Source organism: Nuphar pumila, chromosome 6, assembly GCF_984573655.1.
Source record: "Nuphar pumila chromosome 6, dmNupPumi1.hap1.1, whole genome shotgun sequence".
In the NCBI taxonomy this organism is placed as follows: domain Eukaryota; kingdom Viridiplantae; phylum Streptophyta; class Magnoliopsida; order Nymphaeales; family Nymphaeaceae; genus Nuphar; species Nuphar pumila.
This window is the reverse complement of record NC_143254.1, coordinates 103,777,450-103,797,346: the sequence shown is the minus strand read 5'-3', so window position 1 is coordinate 103,797,346 and position 19,897 is coordinate 103,777,450. Positions and strand designations below refer to the sequence as shown.

The window sequence follows — 19,897 nt, the reverse complement described above, 5'->3', positions numbered from 1 at the left end:
TTCGAACTTGTGACATTCCATCAACTTGGTAACATTCACAAGTCGCCCCTACCAGATGAATGGAGCCCTTGTAGGCCCTATCTCTAATTCTTGTACACAATGAAAACAAAATTTTCTTCTCTCAAATGGTGTATGCTTAAAGAACCGCTAAAAGGTTTATGTCAGCTCGGTTTAGGGAACAAGAGGGATTTGAATATTTGCACCGAGAGAAAACCCCGGGTGGAGCCCCACGACCACCCTGCCTTAAGGGACCCACTTCTGAAAGCTACGGATATGAGTCAGCGGAGTTTGACCCAGGGTCTTCAACTCAACACCTTCGCATCCCCCGCTGGCCATGCTGTGGCATTGTAAGAAGTATTTAAGAAGAAACAGATTAATTAAAATTTCATCAAAATTCATCTAATTAAAATTTCATCAAAATTCATGCCAAAGAAACTTGCTTTTGGTTTTTCCTATAACGAACTTGGGCCAGCCTTGTGTTAATGGGGGCATGTCCAGAGCATCCTCCAACCCATTTGTCTTTTGATGCAAATGGGCGCATCAACCAAGAAAGATGAAATTCCAACCTTTTTCTTGGTGGGCGCACTTCCCTACATTAAAAATATTCTATGTTCTATGGTGTCTGTATTTATTATCCAAACCCTTGGAACTTCTTTCTCCTCAAAAGCTGTATAACTAAAAATGTATGTCGGCATTTAAATAGTTTTTTAGTCATATACCTTCTATTGTCCAGGTTGTTCCAAGCCACTACTAGCCTTTGCATATTGGCACCATCCAGCCACTCTAAATACAGATAATTTTAAGAAGTGAACTTCTTAAAAAAAAGATGTGAACTGCATTATAAATTAATAATATTTACTTTTAACAATTTCTAATCATACATTAATGACCATTCACATATGACTCACAATCAATAGTAGCAAAAAATCAATGAATTTAGAGCATATTTTACGAGCTAAGCATCCTTTTGCTTTTGATGGTGTAGAACCTGGCCTAGGTGATAGACCTCTCTCTCTCTCTCTCTACATATATTATATAACATGCCTTGTAAATCAGATCCTACAAATGTGATGTCTACAGTTCATTTTTGGGGAAACATGTGTTAAGATTAGAGATTTTTTCACGTTCCCATATAGCATTTACATTTAGTGTACAAAGGTGAAGACATCAAAGGCATTTCACAAAGCAAAAGAAAAGGAAACAAAATTTTTAAATGGGAATCATGCATTGTAATTTAAGATCCATCAGGAACAGAAAGAATTTCCACTTGGGCTTCACCGGGGACCAGAGAGCTCCATCGATTGGGTATCAAGAGCAGCAGCACCACTGCCATCATCATCATCATCAGCCATCATCATTTTGGCATCGTCTGAATATGAATTTGTGCCGGTTAGCCTCTTGTTGCTGCCCTTCTTTTTCTTGGCATTGAAATCCATTGTTTGGTTGTTGTTGTTGTAGGGAGCTTCCCATTTGTGTGCCAGCCCGTCTCCTTCCAGCATCTTAACAACTTCAGACATCTTAGGCCGATGGATGGGCAAGTACTGAGTGCAGAGGAGGGCCACCTGAACCATCTCCCCAACCTCAATCCTGTCATAATTTCCCCTCAAATCCTTATCTACTAGCAAATCAAGTTTCTTCTCTTGATGTATTTTCTTAACCTGCAAAACACTTCAAAACAAACTGATCAGCCTCACTAAGTCCAACCCATCTCCACCACATTCGAGGCTAGTCTAGCCTTTAGTCTCCAGTGGATTCAAAACATATTCCCTCCAAGTAAGCAAGCAGATCCTAATAACCGACCATTGGTTATATTTAATACCCACCACACATCTCACTTGGGAATTGTACATCTCATTTGGGAACTGTGAGAGTGGGGGTCCCACATATCTCCATCAAGTGAGATGTGCAGTGGGGATTGAATATAACTGATAAATGGGTTATATACAATATGAACTGATCTGCTCTCACCAAGTACAGGACGAGGGATGGAAGGGACAAAAATACTTTCCAACGCCATCCTTTCTAATTGAATAACTAAAACCAATGCGCAATATCTTGATTATGTGTAATTGTAGTATCCTCATGTCCATACATAAACAGATGCAAAATTCCAAAATGAATAACGCCAGTGAATACCAATAAATGACAAAGGTACTCACAAGAAGAGTCTTTGTTTGTACGCAATGATAAAATATAAGGATGTAAAGGTGTTCTTGTCATCTAATGAAGAAATTTTGTTCATTAAATAGAAAATTTTCTGGACAGTATAAGTATTGGTAACAACAGCAAGAAGGAAAAGACAGTGTTGTATAAAATTTGAAATGCATACCCAGTCCAGCATTGCTCCTTTCTGGTTTGCTGCTTTATTACCAAAATCAAGAGCTGTCTGGCCGGTAATGAGCTCCAAGAGGAGAATCCCGAATCCGAAAACATCCGTCTTCTCGGATGACTGTCCGGTGGACAGATACTCCGGAGCAATGTGACCCACAGTTCCCCTGACAGCAGTTGTCACATGTGAATCAGTGTGATCCATGAGCTTTGCAAGACCAAAATCACCAACAACTGCCTCGCAATAATCATCGAGAAGGATGTTAGCAGCCTTAACATCACGGTGAATAATCTTGGGGTCACACTGTTCATGCAGATACACAAGACCTCTAGCTGCTCCTAATGCAATTCTCTTCCTCATGTACCAATCAAGACTGGGTTTTGCTGCCCAAACAAACGAAACGATATTAGAATTATCACCAAGAGAAACTGAATGTTCCTTAGAGTACGTATGGATATGGAGGTAAGAATTCTCATGATTGATAACTCTTATGATTAATAATTCTCATTCGGCCCATAGATTATTTGTTTGGGGACTCAATCCAGCGGAACTGTACTTCCCTAGATTTTTCCTGACTTTCCTAAACCCATGAATTGAATTCGTAGAACTTGTGATGTCCATAGTTTCTTATTTTCTCCAAGCAATCACGTGAGTTCATGGCCGTTTTGCCTAGCCAATCATAAATCTAACACTCTTGAAAAATTATTCAAAATTGCAACAGTTAATCCAACTCGTGATGCTTTGTGGCACTCAGTTCAGTTTGTCCAAGTCCGTGGGAACTCAGGCTCAGTTGTCCAAATGCTCTGTTTCCCAAGTAGGGTTTTTAGGTCTTCCAAAAACATATGCACAAACACTAATTTTGCATAATTCTCTAATTTATTACTTCAACCACCTATACCTTGTTTAGCCATACATATCTAATTAATCATGCTGATACCTATATCTGTACGGATGTCAAATAAATTTACATAACAATTCCACTAGGAGTGGAAATACCTTGCCAAGTAACCAATCACAACTGCTAGCACACCCTTTTTTCTTGCTATATGGTATAATTGAACAGTAAATTGTTAGCATCCATCCAATCGAACATTTGTTTTGAGGCAAAACAAGGATCGTGTAAATTAAAGAAAAAGCAGACGCATGATGTGTGTGTGTGTGTGTGTGTGTGTGTGTGTGTGTGAGAGAGAGAGAGAGAGAGAGAGAGAGAGAGAGAGAGAGAGAGCACTTACCTCTAAGCCTGGAAGCAACACTGCCGTTGGACATGAAAGGGTAGACAAGGAGTCTTTCGGAAGGGGTACTGCAGAAACCAAGCAACCTCAAGAGATTTCTGTGAACAGCCAAACTGATCATTTCAATCTCAGTCTGGAATTGAGTCTCACCACCATTACTACAATCTTTTAATCTCTTGACCGCCACCACCGTTCCATCTTGCAAATAGCCCTTGTACACATTCCCAAAACCACCTTTCCCCAATATCCTCTTACTGTTGAAGTTGTCAGTTGCTAACTGGAGTTCCCTGAAGCTGAATCTCTTCAGATTCCCCAAGCACAACATTTCCTCATCATGGTGATGATCTGAATTAAAATTCAAACAAAATATAAGCCTAATATTGCTTCTTTAAAAAATTACAACAAATTTTTTTGGGGGATGATAAAATTTAGATTAAAAAGTAAGAAAAGGACCAACCATAGTCATCTTGGATCATTTGCTTGTTTTGCTTCTTTCTCCACCAAGCTACAAAAGCTAAAACAAGGAGGGCGCCTGAAGTGCAGCCAAGAGCAACTCCAAATGCAACAGCGACTTTATGGCCCTTTTGTTTTCCTGAATAAAAAAAGAATGACAAAAAGCCAACAAACAGATCTTTAGATACCAAAATGCTAAATTGTAGAAAGTCCTGTTGAAACATACACTGAAAAAAGGAAGAAGAAGAATTAGTGGATGGAGAGAAAGAAACGTACCAGGTGATGCATTTGGAGGGGAAGAAAGAACAGTTGACTGAGTTGTTGTGGAACAATCTTGTGTAGAACCGCTCCCGCATTTTAGAAGATTGCCTTCAATACTATCATCAGATAAAATACAATTCACATAAGAAAAAACAACAATATGAAAAGAACATGACAAAGGATGCCACAGAACATTTTTACTTGAATGTTCTAGCTGGAACTTTGGGCACAGGTCCACTCAAATTGTTGAAAGACAAGTCCCTGTAACATCATGGCATCTAAAAGTCATTAAACATCACCATATCTAGAAACCTCTTAGGAATTTAGCACTTCAACTTCTCAGTGAAAAATAAATGGGAGAATAAACTTACAGAAAAATAAGCTGTGGGATTTTAGCAAGAGAAACGGGAAAACCTCCACAGAGACTGTTATTGTTTAACCTCCTGCATGCACTCAACCATGACCGTGTTATTTACCTCAAGAAAAATAAGACCATACATTACATGTGATGAAAGGGAATGAAAAACAGAAAACACACACACAGTCAAAACTTAAAAAAGGATAAAAACTCACAAATATTGAAGACTGGTGAGCTGACCAAGGCTATCAGGGAGAGGTCCAGAAAATTTGTTATTAGAAAGATCAAGTGTCTTTAATTTTGGAAGTTTCCCCAGCTCTGCAGGTATCTCTCCAGAGATAATATTGTTTTGAAGCAACCTATGTGTAATAAATGCAAATAAGTTCAGAAATAAATGACTTGAATAATAACAACCGGACTGAAAATTTTGATTCCTTGTTTTAATGGGGAAAAAACAGAAAGAAAAGGTAGACATAAATCGTTACACTTGCTGGAGATTGGTCAGATTTACTATTTCTGCAGATAATGTACCAGACAGACTCTGGTTTGCTGCCTCTCTAGAACATCAAAACAAGAAACGGAAATTAGGAACAAACTCTTTTGAGCATTAGAATGCATTAAAATCAGAAGAGATACAGGGGAAGAACTTACAATACAGTGACCCGATTTTCCGTGGAGCAAGTGATCAATGCCCAACTACATGGGTCAACAGAGTCTACATCCCAATTACCCAAAGCTCCATGTGGGTCTATCAATGCTTTACGTATTTCGATTAAGGCTTCCACTGCAATCACATAAAAGAGAACCCCCCCCCCCCCCCCCACACACCACCAACACACACACACAAACAGATAAAAGAAACCCATTTCAGTTTCATATAGGAAACGATGAAAAACAAACTTAACTTCAAATGAGAGAGAGAGCCTAACCTTCTGGGTTGAAGGGTGCAGAGGAAAGAGAGGGAGTTGCAGAAGAGAAGAGCAAGAAGACGAGGAAGGAAAGGAGCTTGAAGGGCATAAGAGTTGTAGAGGCAGAGGAATGAGTCATGTGAAGTGGGTGATGCGGAACGCAGTAGGAAGGGATAAAGCTCGATGTATCTATTATCTTTGGGGAGGGATATATTTACAATGGTCCTTTGAGAGAGAGAGAGAGAGAGAGAGAGAGAGAGTCCCTGAGAAAGGTCTGTAATGTGACGAGAGAGAGAGAGTCCCTGAGAAAGGTCTGTAATGTGACCCCTCAGCTTTAAATTTTTTGGATGATACACATATACACAGGCATACGTGCGTAGGTAGGGATGTATAATGTGCATAATGGTTATGGGTATTCCATAATGAATTGAAAAAACGGCCTTAATTCCGAATCACCGGACCGATTCCGGTGTCAGAGCCTGCACAAAAACTGAGAGAGAGAGAGAGGTGGTATGCTGCTCCCCTGCACCCTCACTCAACGAAGAATTGGAATCAAATGCAATATGCTGCTGCACCTGAATGCCCTCCATATACTGTTAGGTCCCATATCTCATAGGCTGTCTTGGGCAGATGGAGAACACTAGGTGCGGCCAAACTTTGCATTTTTGCAATGTGATTGCACCTGATCCGGCCTCCTCCACCAACCCTTCTCTCTCTCTCATAACCACTTAAAAAACATTGTTAAATGGTTTCTTAACCATTTAAGAAAACATAGCTAAATGGTTTCTTAACCACTTAAGCAAACACAGCTAAATGGTTTCTTGCAATATCGAAACCTGTAAATGCGTTAGTAGGTTATCAAAGACAGTTAAATGTGTTTCTTGCAATATAGAAGCCTGTAAATGTGTTAATTAATTATTTACTAAAACCATGCTTTGGGTTGAAACAGTTTTACCATAACAATTCTATTTCTTTATCTTCAAGTTGTAATGTAATATTCGCTTACCACATTTAAAAATGAAAAATACCTCATCTAATGCACTCGACAAACTTTGCAAGGAAAAAAAATCTAATTGTTTTTTGAAAAATAATGTGATCTATAATATGTTTTCTAGTAAATAGACGATGATATGTCAACACATCTACAGCCTCAAATTAATCTACAAATGCTGGCAAGCATTGGCATTTTTGAAGTGGTGCCTACTCAATAAAAGGAAGGGGTCTTAATCCCACCGTTCTTATATAAAAGAGAGAGAGAGAGAGAGAGAGAGAGAGAGAGAGAGAGAGAGAGAGTACACCTACAAAACAGATGGACTGTAGAGATCAATTCTAACATTTTCCTTTTTATGAAAAAAGTGTTTGCCTTCACCAATGGGAGCTCCCTGTGATTGGTAGGAGCTGTCAATGTACGTTACTTGTGGAACGTTGCAGGTTCAAAACCCAGTGGTAGGTTGTATAATTACTTGTGGGGGTCTGCCTAACCTCAGTTTGCCTTTCAAAATAAAAAAAAATGGTTGCCTTCCAGACTCAAACTTATGGCTTCATGTTAACAACGGGTGTCAACGGGTCAGGTTTGGTTTGGATCCAGGTAGAATTAGACTTGGGCCCAATTTTTGGGTATGATATCGGGTCTAGACTTGGATCTAATCGGGTTCATTATAAGAGAAACTATACCCAGACCCGGTAAAATAATATCTTTTATCATTTTTACATTGAAAAATTGCAGGTCTTAATCGAAACTGGGTCAGGCTCAAGTCTGGTATAAGATTTCACAAACTATATCCTGATCCATGTATCAGCTTGATAGGATGCAGTTATAAGGAAGTGTAACAGTAAACATGATCCTCATTTAGAAATCTTTTCATAGACGCTGATTGGAGAAGATATGGTACTACACTGATCCAAACTATATGGTCAAATGTCACTTCTATGGAAAAAGTAGGACATAAGTTGGCTCGGGGCTTCTCGGTGACATGGATCCGTGTTGGCGATAGGCAAAAACTGGTCCAGTTAGAGTGGTTTTCAGATCCCATCCAACTTCTTAACACGGCAACCTTATTGGACTGTCAAAGTGTGTGAGGATCTAATCTAATAAACTCAGAGTGGGGCCTGGAGCTGACCCGTTTGAATCATCTGACTTAATGCAGTTTAATATCCTCATAAAAACTAAAAGACTTGACGAAGTTTCATTCCTAGTCCTACAAGGGACCAAAATAAATAAATGAGATAAAAGAGGGATGACAATTTGGGGGATGGAGAAAGCGTGAAAAGATGGTCATGGGGATTCGGGATTCATGATCTTGCTTGGGCATCCAATTGCTTTATGGATCCATGCCCACCACTTACCTCACTCATCTTCCCATGGGGAAACTAAAAAGGAAACATATAAAAAAATAAAAAGGAAGAAAAGAGAACACTTTGGAGAAAGCAAAAGGCAACCCCCACACGCTCACCAGTCACCTCTCAAAGCTAAAAAAATATATACTCCTGGGTATGGCACAAAGATGGCCTTACACTTTTTCTTTTTGCCACATTTTCCTTATTCTCTTCTTCTTTTCTTCGATAAAAATGTCACCAACAATATTCTTAGAAAAAGTATACGAAAATGTCTCGAGAAAAATAATTTTTTTAATTCATTTTTTTTTTTGGAGATGAACCTGTTTCACGTTTATCCAAGATATTTTCGATACTTCTGGATTTATCGTGATATTTTCAAAGGCCAACACGTTTCCTGAAAAAGTTATATTTACAAAATATTGTCTTCTGGAAAACATCTCATTTTTGTCCCGTTACTAATGCAATAAAAGCGAACTCTATAATATTTTTTTTTTGCTTTTTTATTTTCTAGATGATTTTATGCATGCTCTATATTTTTATATTTTGTGTATACCAAAATTTTCCAAAAGTTTTCTTTAAAAATAAAAAAAAACAAAATTAGTTTAATGCAATATTTTTCCTGAGAATGTTAGTTATGACATTGAGATCAACTCAATTCCCAGTTACCAACATTCTCATGAGGAAAAGAAAGGGGCTCTTGCGCTGGTCCATCACATGATCATGATCTTGGAACAATTGGGGCCACCACCCTCGAAGATGATGGCATCCGACATGTTGGGTCGTTATGTTCGGTTAGGGATGCAAAAACTGTTACATTGGAGAGTTGGATCCGATAGGATCCAGAGCAGCCAAAATTTTGCAAAATTAAAGTCCCCATCTCGATTCCCATGGGTGTCGCCCCTCTATGAAAGCGAATGTGTAGCATAGGCCCTGGGGCTGGGGTCCTAGTCTCGGAGTTTTATGCTGCCAGCACAATGACCCTAGGTATGGCAGGTTGAGCTAGCCTGATCAGGTCTTCGTGCCGAGTTTAGTTTCTTCAGGTTATAAAAAAAAAATGATTGCAACCCTATGTCTCCTTATGTCTTTAGCATGTGAAAGTCTGAACTCTTCATAAATTTAAGATGAAAGTGACTCACTTGGGAACTATATAAGAGTGTAGCCCATGTACATCTTCGTCAAGTGAGATGTGTTGTGAGGATTAAATATAATCAATGAATCAGTTATATGCAATGCAGTGGCCAGAGCAAGGAATTTAAACTAGGGTGGGCACAAATATATAGTAAAAACAAAAAAAATACTAATAAATTATAATAATAATATTTTTTAAAAAAATAAAAAAAATGTTTTAAACTGTACTTTTTACAATTGACATCATAATTTTTTATATTTGAAAAACAATTCATAATTGATTCATCGCTAATTATAAAAAAAAATTAAATTTATAAAAATCATGGATCTCTCATCTATGCTAATTGATATAAAAACAAAATCCCTAATACTCTAACAAAAAACAAACATTCATTATTCATGCTTAATGCTAATTGAGAAAGAAAAACACAAAAACCTTAAATCCATAATTAAACATTCATATAAATTTTAAAAAAAATCAAAACCCTAATTCGTGTAAACCTCATAAATTATTAATTTATGCCGATTCATTAAAAAACCCTTAATATTCTACTAAAAACAAGCATTTATGATTCATAGATTAATGCCTAGTGGTAGTTTTAAAAAACTCTAAAACGATAATCAAACATTTATGTTATTATAGAAAATTAAATCAAAACTCTAAATCGTAACAAAAATAATTTACATATATGTTAATTGAAAAAAATAAAACCCTTAAAATTCTAACCAAAATCAAGCATGCTTTCATGGAATCATGTTTAATGTTGATTGAAAAAGAAACACAAAAATACCCAATTAAATATTTAAAATACCTCTCATCAGGGTTATCCAACTTTCATTGTGTTAGGGTGTAACGTCCCAAGATTTTACACCCAAAAAGCATATAAAAATTTTAAAAACAATTATTTAAAATCATTAGTGAAAACCTTTTTAACTTTGGTCTAAAACCTTAGGGGGTTATAGATCATACAATAATGTTAAACTGAATTTAATGCGAACAATATTTCTCCAAATGATTTCATTGTATAAGACAGGGTAATTACAAAATATGGAATAACAATAATGTTTTCTCAAAATAACTAGTAAAGTTTATCCAAAACTCAGTTCTCGTGAAAGAAAAATGATTGGCTCTTTGATGCCGCATCAGCTTCCTACAACAACTTTGGCTTAGCTATTCATTTCTTAAAATGATTTTGGTTGGGAGGCAGAACAGCCCCCAACAGAAATATAATGACAAAATATACATGCATAGAAATAAGCAGACATGAAATGACATGTTTTTCATACATAATAGCAATTATCAATGCATAAGCATTTTAATAATCAATCTTACTTATGCCAAAGCATTTAATCTATGCATGACTTACTAGGGTAAGCAAAACATTCTAGGCATGGGTAACTTATAATTCTTTTCATTTACATTTTCTTTTATAGATAATGCACGACATTATAGACTATATGCAAAATGTAATTTTGTTTCTCTTTCAATACAGACAATATCTGGATTAGAGGCACAACATAGGGGGTATATTCAATCAATTTGTATTTTATTATCTTGGCCTTGCTTCTCTTTTTCGGATCTTATCAAGAGAAAAATCCCAACACCCTCAACCTGACATATTAGAATTTACTTTTAGTTAAAACAATCTTATTACCACTCGCAACACTAGTTGCAGCTATCTCCTATCTCTGTAGATAAAGAAGCAACCTTTCGTGCTTAATAATATCCCATGAAGCCTAGTATACCACTTACCCTCTCATCGTCAGCTACAAGAGAATTAACATATATATTATTTATCATTTAATTTAATTTAATTTTCTTGACATACATGCTTAATTTATATATTCAATAGCTTTTAGCGAGTACAAGTATGTATGTTTTTAATTAACCCATGATAAGGTTTTTGGCCACCCATTAGAGGCACTAACATATTACAATTTAGTTGACCATACTCAAGGTCATGAGTCACCCATTTAGGCTGATCATTCAATTGATCTCATATCAAAAGAAACAGTCATATAATGCAATTCCATCATGGTACAGTTTTAGTTATCATGCAACACATATACATCATTCAACATGTATTACATTACTCATTCAATATGCATTACATCATACAATTCACACTTTATAAAATTCCAATTTTTCAATTGCACTCATGCATTGTCAAAATCTATTTTTTCATTCATGCACATGCTTAAAACAATATGATTATGTAATAATTCAGAAACATGCATAATAAAAAACCCAAACCACATACATATATTCATAAATATTTTGAAATACACTTGTGTGTACATGTTCGTAAAATCTTAGATACACATGTATGAATCTGCTTGTAAAACTTGAACATATATATGTCTATATATTTTAAAAAATATTTGAAATACTAACATGTGTATATGTTCAAAACTTCATGAACACATGCATATTCTTACTCATAAAAATCTAATGTATGCGTAAATATATATTTTATTCGTAAAGAATGCAATAAAAACTAGTTTTTGAATATATATATATATATATATATATTATAACTACGCAAACATAAAAGCATGAAAAAAATTTAGCATGGAAAAACTATTGTTCAAACAACCTAAATCTACACATATACACTAAGTCAATATAAACCTACCTCGTAGTGGGTGTAGTTTTACAAGAAGTAGAAAATCTCAAAAATACCCTTGGGGATTTTCCTCCAAAATATGCGACATAGATTGTGCTTTAACAATGATTCGAATATGAGCGAACCAGTGTGCATTTGCCTCAGGTTCTGTGTTGCGAGTATGGAATGTGCGGGTGCGGTCTTGCACCAATGTGAGTTCGATGCTAGCGGTGAAGGAAACCTCGTTGAAAGGCGAATCACTGAAGGAGTCCCATTGATGTTGGTAGAGATGGATGTGAAACTCCAGCAGAAACCGCGGCGATGCCTAGGCACTCTGACAAAACACAAGCGAAAGAAGAGGTGGCTCCTCAAGTTCTCGACTGAGAGAGGAGAGGCACGGGTGGTGAGGGAGACAGAACGCAAGTGGAAGAGAAGAGAGAGTGAGAGTGAGAGTTGTGAAATGAGGGAGGGAAGGAGAGCCCTTTTATAGGTAAGAGAGGGGGAAAAAGAGGGTGAAAACCATGGGATGAAAAAAAAACAAGGGATGAATATGGTGGGTGAAAACCATGGGATGAGGTTTTGGGTTGGGTTGGGTTGGGTTGGGTCCACCAAGTGGATCCAACTTCATATCCATATTTAATATCAATAGGAATCCAAACTCAGAAATGTGTTTATAAACTTCATAAATTCATATTTACTATTTGTTAATTAATAATAATAATTAATTCACTTGATAATTGAATTAAATAATAATTAATAATTAATTTTCTCAATAATTAAAATTTTAAATTTTGAGAGGGAAGAGAGGAATGGTTTTGGATTTGGTGAGGCCCATCTGGGTCTCATTGGATCCAAATCCAATCCACTCATAAATATATATCCATTTTGGTCTCAAATGGACCCAAATCCTATTTACTTTAGTGAGATCTATTTGGGTTTCAAATGGATCCAAATTTCTTTTATATCTAGTTTAAACCTCAATACGGCCTAAATCCTACCAAATCATTCAGACAGTTTGAGCTTACGTTTGTGCGGGTTGATCTTCTTGGATCTTCACTAAGATCTAGATCCAAATACCTCATACAAAAACTCGTAAATCCTTAATTAAATTTTAAATAACTTAAATAAATACTAAAATATTATCGATAAATATTTGCTAATTAATCAACCAACATTAGCTATTTAATTTGCCAAAAAATGATAATTAACTAAACTAAATACCTGAATAATTCATAAAAATTCCTCTTTTATTTATTTAAAAAGTCCAAAATTTTTGCAAATATTACATAGGGTGGGCACAACCCACCCTAAGCTTAACTCCCCTATTGGGCCTCAAAGTGGTTCCACCACATATGCAATGTGACCTGATATGCCCTTTGTTCTTAGGTGGTATTATGTTATTTCACAAAGTGTGCTTAAGGATGATTAGTGATTCCCAAAATATTTTTCCATCCAAACGTTGACCATGCTTTTTTAGATATTCTTGTTTCAGAATATCACCAGATTCTTCTTTTTGATATTTACAGAGAGATACCACTCATAGGATGAGAGACCTAGTTGTGCTGGCTCTGTCTGTCATGCTTATGGTCACTGTCTTGGCAGCGTAAAACTTCGTGGGCGTACCCCTTGCCCGTAGGGATCCACGTTTCAACATGTGCAAGGGGTGACGCTCATGGGACATTCATCAAGATTCTTCTATTGGATCATGTGTGGCCATAGGGTCTCATAAATGGAACTCCAAGAGCCACAAGAATGGTGGGCTCATTAAGATAATTTATGTAATATAATTATATGATTTATGAGTTGCATGTAACCTAATGAACATGGGTTATGGATGGGGATTATAGAGTTTTATGGAGCATTATCTTCATGTTAATGGTGGAGTTAACTTCAAAACTCCATGGATCCTTATATATAGTTCTAGGGCCATGGAAACAATGCATGAAAAGACATGAGCTCAAGTTGACGAAAATCCACCATATAAGAAGGGTGGAATAACTCAACTGAGAGAGCATGTGTCCTCACATGGATTAAAGTTTAAGTCCTCCTTCTAACACATGCCCCATTCGATTCAGTGACCCCATACATATCGGATTTAGGTTCCAACATCCTCTTGGTTGAGATTTTTTCAAGAGTGATATTTGTGGCATTGGTCAGCTGCAGGTAAGATGAAATGACATTTACAATGTTATTGTTAAATTTCAACATAACATGCTGCACCTATCTTATTTGGCATCCAAAGTAGCCAGTGGGGTCCCCCTACTCTTGGAGTTCATTTTATTTGATCTGAGCATGTGAGTTCCTATCCAAATTCAGGTGTGAAAGGGTCAGATCTTTGCTAAAATCAAGTAGATTCAGATCCAGATTTGATAGTAGAGTGCCATGAGAAAAAGCATAACAGAGTCTGATAAGGATTACATAAACCAGACCCAATGCCATGGGCCTATTTTTTCAATAGGCCAGTGCGATGAGACAATCCTTCCTTACCGCAGCAAGCCTTCCAATTGCTCACTTGCAACTAATTTGTCATGGGCATAAAATGCTTTGCAAACCCACGATGCACCAGACTGCCTCATCTGGCTAGCCTAATGGCCAAAGACCATGTACCAAGACTTTTCATATGTTGAATCATTTTATTGGACCTGCGCACCACCTTATGTGCAGCTGCCTAGTGGAAGCTGATCAAGTGCATCACCAAATATGTATTCTATATAGTCCATGCCACTTAGTACATAGTCATCCCATACCAGCTATCACTTTCGAAAATGGGAACAAACTTTGCCTTAGCATTACATGTCATGGAGCGTATTGCGACTCTATGCGCATGCTACACCAAACCTCACCACTAAAGGAACAAGACCTTGCAGCCCCTAGACCGAAGACCAGTTGATGATTGAACACCATAGCGAAGAGCACCACCCAGACTCATTCACTAGTGCCTAGGCATTCTCTCGCCTAGCCCCGAGTCACCATACTCGATTGAAACCACCTAAGGTGATTCTTGGAGGAATTAGCCCTAACCCACACACACCCCTGTGCATCCAACTGCTACACATGGGTCCTTCTGCAAGTTGAGAGATCCTTAACCAAATCTCCAAAAGCAACATCCTCTGATCCGCTGGCACTGCTTAATCAAACAATGTTCCACGCCTGTGCCACCACATAGCCATGCACTAATGACGATACCATTGCCTATCGTGTGCCATGCTATCACCGCACGTCACCGATCAAGCCAACTCATACTGCGTGTTCCTACCCTCGATGCATTTTTCACTCAGTAGAGCTCCGCACTACACATGCTCCATTCTGAAGGCTCGACACGGGACATTCTTCCGCACCCAAACTATTGTTGTCCTCGACAATACTGGTGCAAGTAAAAACACAGTCTTGACTGATATGTCAGTTTTTCTTTGTATTTATTCTTTGGTCTACTTGTATTCATCACCCTACTCAACTTGTTCAAGTTTTTATCCACCATCACCACAATCTTTACACACCAAGTCATATTTCTTAACGCTCCTCCGATCACTTCGATAATGGTCTTTCACTTTACCAACATCGAGCATTCTTTGCTCATAGGACCCCAATGTAGTCTCATACACAAGCAGGTCATCCTCGCTCACATGACAAACTTGTCATCTTTATGCTTTATGGCCGGGATGCCTTTTAACCCTAGCAAGGAAAATTCTAAGCCCTTCATGGTCCTCACAGAGAAGAACAACCACCAATGCGTGTCGTAGGGATATCAAATCCCTTAAAGCACAAACTTGTGGTTTTTCAATGGTTCTAACTAGTCCTCAAGTGAGGGATGCCTAATTGCGTATCACCCCAAAGTGGTCCTTTAAAGAGTTTTCTTAAGCACTCATCCTTACAAGGGCACTTTGGCCCAACGCTGCAACTGTCATCCAGAGCCAACACGTTGTAACTCTCTCCCAGAGTCAGCAAAATATTTTTGTAGGAACCAAACCGATGAGCCATGAACAATAACTTTTTTTGCACACACAATTCACAAAAGAACTGTCAACTAAAGGGACCAAAACAATGAGCATTATGCTCAACATGGGCACTCCACTAACCCACAATCTTGAAAGAGAATATAGAAGTTTAATTAGGTCTCTCATACCCAAAGGTGTAAATCCATTCAGCCGAATTCAACGTGCATTCTCTACATGCATAAGAAAAATGTCACACTTCACCTGCGAGCCTAACACACAACTAGTGAAAATCTTTGGCTTATCTATGTTTTCTTAACCAACTGAATAACAACCTTACAGTTTTGCTTACCATGATCAAGATGTCCCATACTATCTTGCCAACATCTTGCTTTTGTGCTCGGTCAACAATACTTAAACTGCGCAAATTTATGTAACTAAGATAAACCATCATTGTCCCTTTCAATGTCGAACTCAATGAATAATAAGGTCTTTGTGAATGCTTTGATGCCAATCTATCATGAGCCTATTTCTTCAATAGGCCAGTGCGGCATGACAGTCCTTCCTTACCGCTGCAAGCTTTTCAGTAGCTCACTTGCAACTAATTTGTCATGGGCATAGAATGCTTCACAAATGTGCGACGCGCCAGACTGCCCCATCTGGCCAGCCTAATGGCCAAAGGCCGCGTACCAACACTTTTTCATGTGTTGAATCATTTTATTGGCCCTGCGCATCACTTCATGCATAGCTACCTAGCGGAAGCTGATCAAGCGCATCTCCAAATGCATATTCTATATAGTCTATGTCACTTAGTGCATAGTCATTTCATACCAGCTATCACTTCCAAAAAGGGGCACAAACTTTGCCTTAGCCTTGTGTGACATGGAGCGTATTGCGACTCCAGACGCACACTGCACCAAACATCGTCACTGAAGGAACAAAACCTTGCAACCCCCCATTCGAAGACCAGTTGATGATTGAACACCATAGCGAAGAGCACCACCTAGACTTATTCGTCGGCGCCTAGGCATTCTCTCGCCTAGCCTCAAGTCACCATACTCAGTTGGAACCACCTAAGGTGATTCTTGGGAGAATTAGCCCTAACCCACATGCACCCCCATGCGTCCAACCGCTACACGTGAGACTTCCTATAAGCCGAGAGGTCCCTAATCAAATATCAAAAGGCAATATCCTCTGATTCGTTATTACTGCTTAATCAAACAATGCTCCACGTTTGTGCCGCCATGCAGCGATGCACTAACGATAATATTGTTGTCTATCGCGTGTCATGCTACCACCGCATACCACCGATCAAGCCAACACATATCGCTCATTCCGACGCTCGATGCATTTTCCACTCAGTAGAACTCTGCACTGCACATGTCCCATTCCAAAGGCTCAGTCCGAGACACCCAACCCATACATAGTAAAATAATACATTGAAAAATTGCATATCTTAATGGAACTCAGTTCAGGCATGGGTCTAAAATGAAATTTCAACAATTGTACCCTGCTTCATACATTAATCAGATCCTATAAGTTCAACCCAAATTCCTATGACCTTCTTTCATACCAAACCTGGATCCCATTAGATCTGGTACAGTTCAGGTATAATCCAAATATATTAGATGTGATTAGGTACAGTTTAGCATTATAGCATCTTTGAGATGGTCATGTCAAGCTTTACATTGAGTTGCATTATAGCATCTTTGAGATGGTCATGTCAAGCTTTACCTTGAGTTCCATTATTTGTTTTGGCAGGGTTGCAAGGCCAGCCTTGGCCATCCAAAGGTGCAGTCTTTTGAGGGGGAGAAAGGGATATATGGTACTAGATGCATGCATCCTTAACTTTTTGTGCAGGTTGGTGTTTCATTTTTTGAAAAGGTTCCATAACTCAAGAATCTTTCGTATTAAACCTATTTTTTACTTGGCTGTTACATTTCTATCATAAATTAAAGTTGCCTCTCATATATCTCAATCTTTGGAACACTAGTTGTCAATGGGAAGCTACAGGATATTGCATACAACATGAACAATAATTATCAATCAAGAGGCTGGTTAAAGGAATCAGCACTAGAATGTATTCTAAATAACAGCCCCCACTAGTGAGGGCATTTATTCACCTCCACTATTGTCCTTTGGGAGTGGCAATTGGCGACCTACCATGATCAGATGATAATGGCCTAAATGAGAGTCTAGTTGCCACTTCAAATGTATTGTCGTGGGTCCAAAGTTGAGTCCAATGCAGGATCCAAAACTGTCCAGAAACGGTCCTTGGGCCTGTCGAATGTGGGAGATTGGTCCTAGCTCTAGAAGATCAGATCCAAATCAAAACCAGGATGGACCAACAAACGTTGGAGGGCCGTCCTAGTCAGTTTGGTCATTGTTTTGCAATTAGGAGGTTGTTCAAGGCAATCTTATGAAAATCAATCGCAATCATCCGATTCAGATTGATCGAATCAGCCCCTTAAACCCTGTTTGGAGGACATAAGGCAAAACCCAGGTTTTTAGCTAACTTGGTTTGCTAGAATCCTGGTTAAACAAGTGTTTGGACGACCAAAAACCAAGTTTAAATAAAAAAGAAATAAAAAGAATTAAATAAAAAAGAAACTGGCCAATTTCTTTCCAGCCATCAGCAGGAAAATAGTTGGGCTGGTGTTGCCTTCACTCGGCAACACCGCCCTAGCTGTTTCCCGGCTAGTAGTTGGCTGAAAAATGGCCAGCCAAACAATAAAAAAACTTAAAACCAAAAAAGGGTGGCTAGCCATTTTCGGGCTAACTAATGGCCAGGAATAGGGGCGAGCATTGGGCCGGCCTGGCTCGGCCCATCAGGTTTTAAGTGCAGCCCTGCCTGAAGATGACCCAGTCCATTAATTAATGAGATGGGTTTTGGTCAGGTTCTTAACGGTCTCGGGTTTGAAGAGCAGCCCATGACCTGGCTCATTGGCCCAATGGGCTGATGTTTAGGGGTCAGTCCAGCCCAGCCCAAACTTATTTCTATGTTATTTTCGAATGAAGTTCATAAATTAATTCTTATATAATACCAAAGACAATGAATTAAATTAAAATTAATGCACCCATCTAATTATCATTTTATTTCAATCCAACTAATTAAGTAAATAGTAATAGTTAATAACATGTACACAAATAATTGTCTTTCTAGTTTCTATAAAATTAATGTAACTAATTAGGTAAATAGTAATAGTTACCAAGTTACTATGTAGCCAGCTACTAAGAAATTAATTATGTAGTTCAGGCTCATTGGGTCGGCCCGATAGCCCGTGGGCCAACCCGGTTCCTTGTATATAGCCGGGCGGGTTTCAACCCAGTACCTATCAGGTCAGTGCCTAAAAGCTTGACCCATGGTGGGCTGGGTTGGGTTGGCCCACCGGACCGGGCCCATCTGATTCAGATTATAAAGAGTTTGAAAAAAAAACTCAGGTGGATGTGTTCTTCAAAGAAACAAAAATTTGGGGTGCCATAAGTTTAAGATATCCTTCGATAAGTTTCTAATATATGCGCATTTTGAAGGGGAGACGTGTAGGCTTTTTCGTTTGCAGAATGATGCTGTTGTGCATGTTGGGGTGCCATCACCATTATTTTGTCTAAAGGTGAGAATCAAGGAGCAGCACTGGGGGCCTACGGACATAATTATTGCACCAAGAGGCGTGAGTTAGGCATGGTAGCTCAGCAGCCATAAGGGTTGCTCGGGGACTGGAATGTGATCAGATCAACTCAAAAAGGCAGGGAAATCAAGCACATACTTTGGCAATGCAGGAGTTCAATAATGTGATTAATCGAATGATTTGATGGAGCATGCTAAATGGCTTCCTTTGTTTTACATTAACTAGAAAAGTAGTAGATTCCGTGCTAGTAAAATCGACAGAATTAACCAGTTCTTTTTGGTTGCTCTATGCTAAATTTCATACCTAAGCTAAGTTTTGACAGCCAAGGATTAATTGTTGACAATGGCAATGACGATCCCGTTATGATACCCTATTTTTCCGATGCTTTAAGATGTGAACACTAAGATCACAATGTAAGGAAATTGCCGAGAATAGTTGGCAAATACTAAGACTGAAGGAGTACCCATGTATGGCCTAACTCGAAAATTAGATAAAGTGAAAAAGAAGATCGTGTTAAGACTTTTTGGATCGGGTCCCAACTGGAAATGACATGATTTGACACAGGACACGCTAAAAGACAAAATATGAGAGTGGGGGGAGGGCTGTTACCTGAATGTGAAAAACTCACATTCAATTTGGGAATGTGAATGGTTCACATGATCAATGCTATGCATGTAACCCCCCCCCCCCCCCTCTTCTCCCACTATATCAGGAGATCCATGGTAAC

At 38.4% G+C, this 19,897-nt stretch overlaps 1 protein-coding gene across 1 annotated transcript; it reads right to left on the bottom strand.

Moving 5' to 3' along the window:
* Window positions 1-1,057: 1,057 nt before the first annotated feature.
* Window positions 1,058-5,680, bottom strand: LOC149835495 (protein CLAVATA3 INSENSITIVE RECEPTOR KINASE 6-like). The gene is made up of 11 exons (XM_090009599.1): window positions 5,563-5,680; window positions 5,285-5,417; window positions 5,119-5,190; window positions 4,849-4,992; window positions 4,647-4,718; window positions 4,477-4,536; window positions 4,291-4,391; window positions 4,019-4,153; window positions 3,562-3,906; window positions 2,330-2,712; window positions 1,058-1,658 (listed from the first exon to the last, which is right to left on the bottom strand). The coding sequence occupies exons 1-11, from the start codon at window positions 5,678-5,680 to the stop codon at window positions 1,275-1,277; spliced, it is 1,947 nt and encodes a 648-aa protein (XP_089865725.1). The 3' UTR covers window positions 1,058-1,274.
* Between the last annotated feature and the right edge of the window lie 14,217 nt (window positions 5,681-19,897).

Bases quoted from the DNA above. Each gene is read 5' to 3' on its own strand.
- LOC149835495 (XM_090009599.1), bottom strand. From the start codon at position 5,680: ATGACTCATTCCTCTGCCTCTACAACTCTTATGCCCTTCAAGCTCCTT. The intron at 5,418-5,562 runs GTTAGGCTCTCT...ATGTGATTGCAG, and splicing joins TGCACCCTTCAACCCAGAAG to TGGAAGCCTTAATCGAAATA. The intron at 4,719-4,848 runs GTGAGTTTTTAT...GAGTGCATGCAG, and splicing joins CTCACCAGTCTTCAATATTT to GAGGTTAAACAATAACAGTC.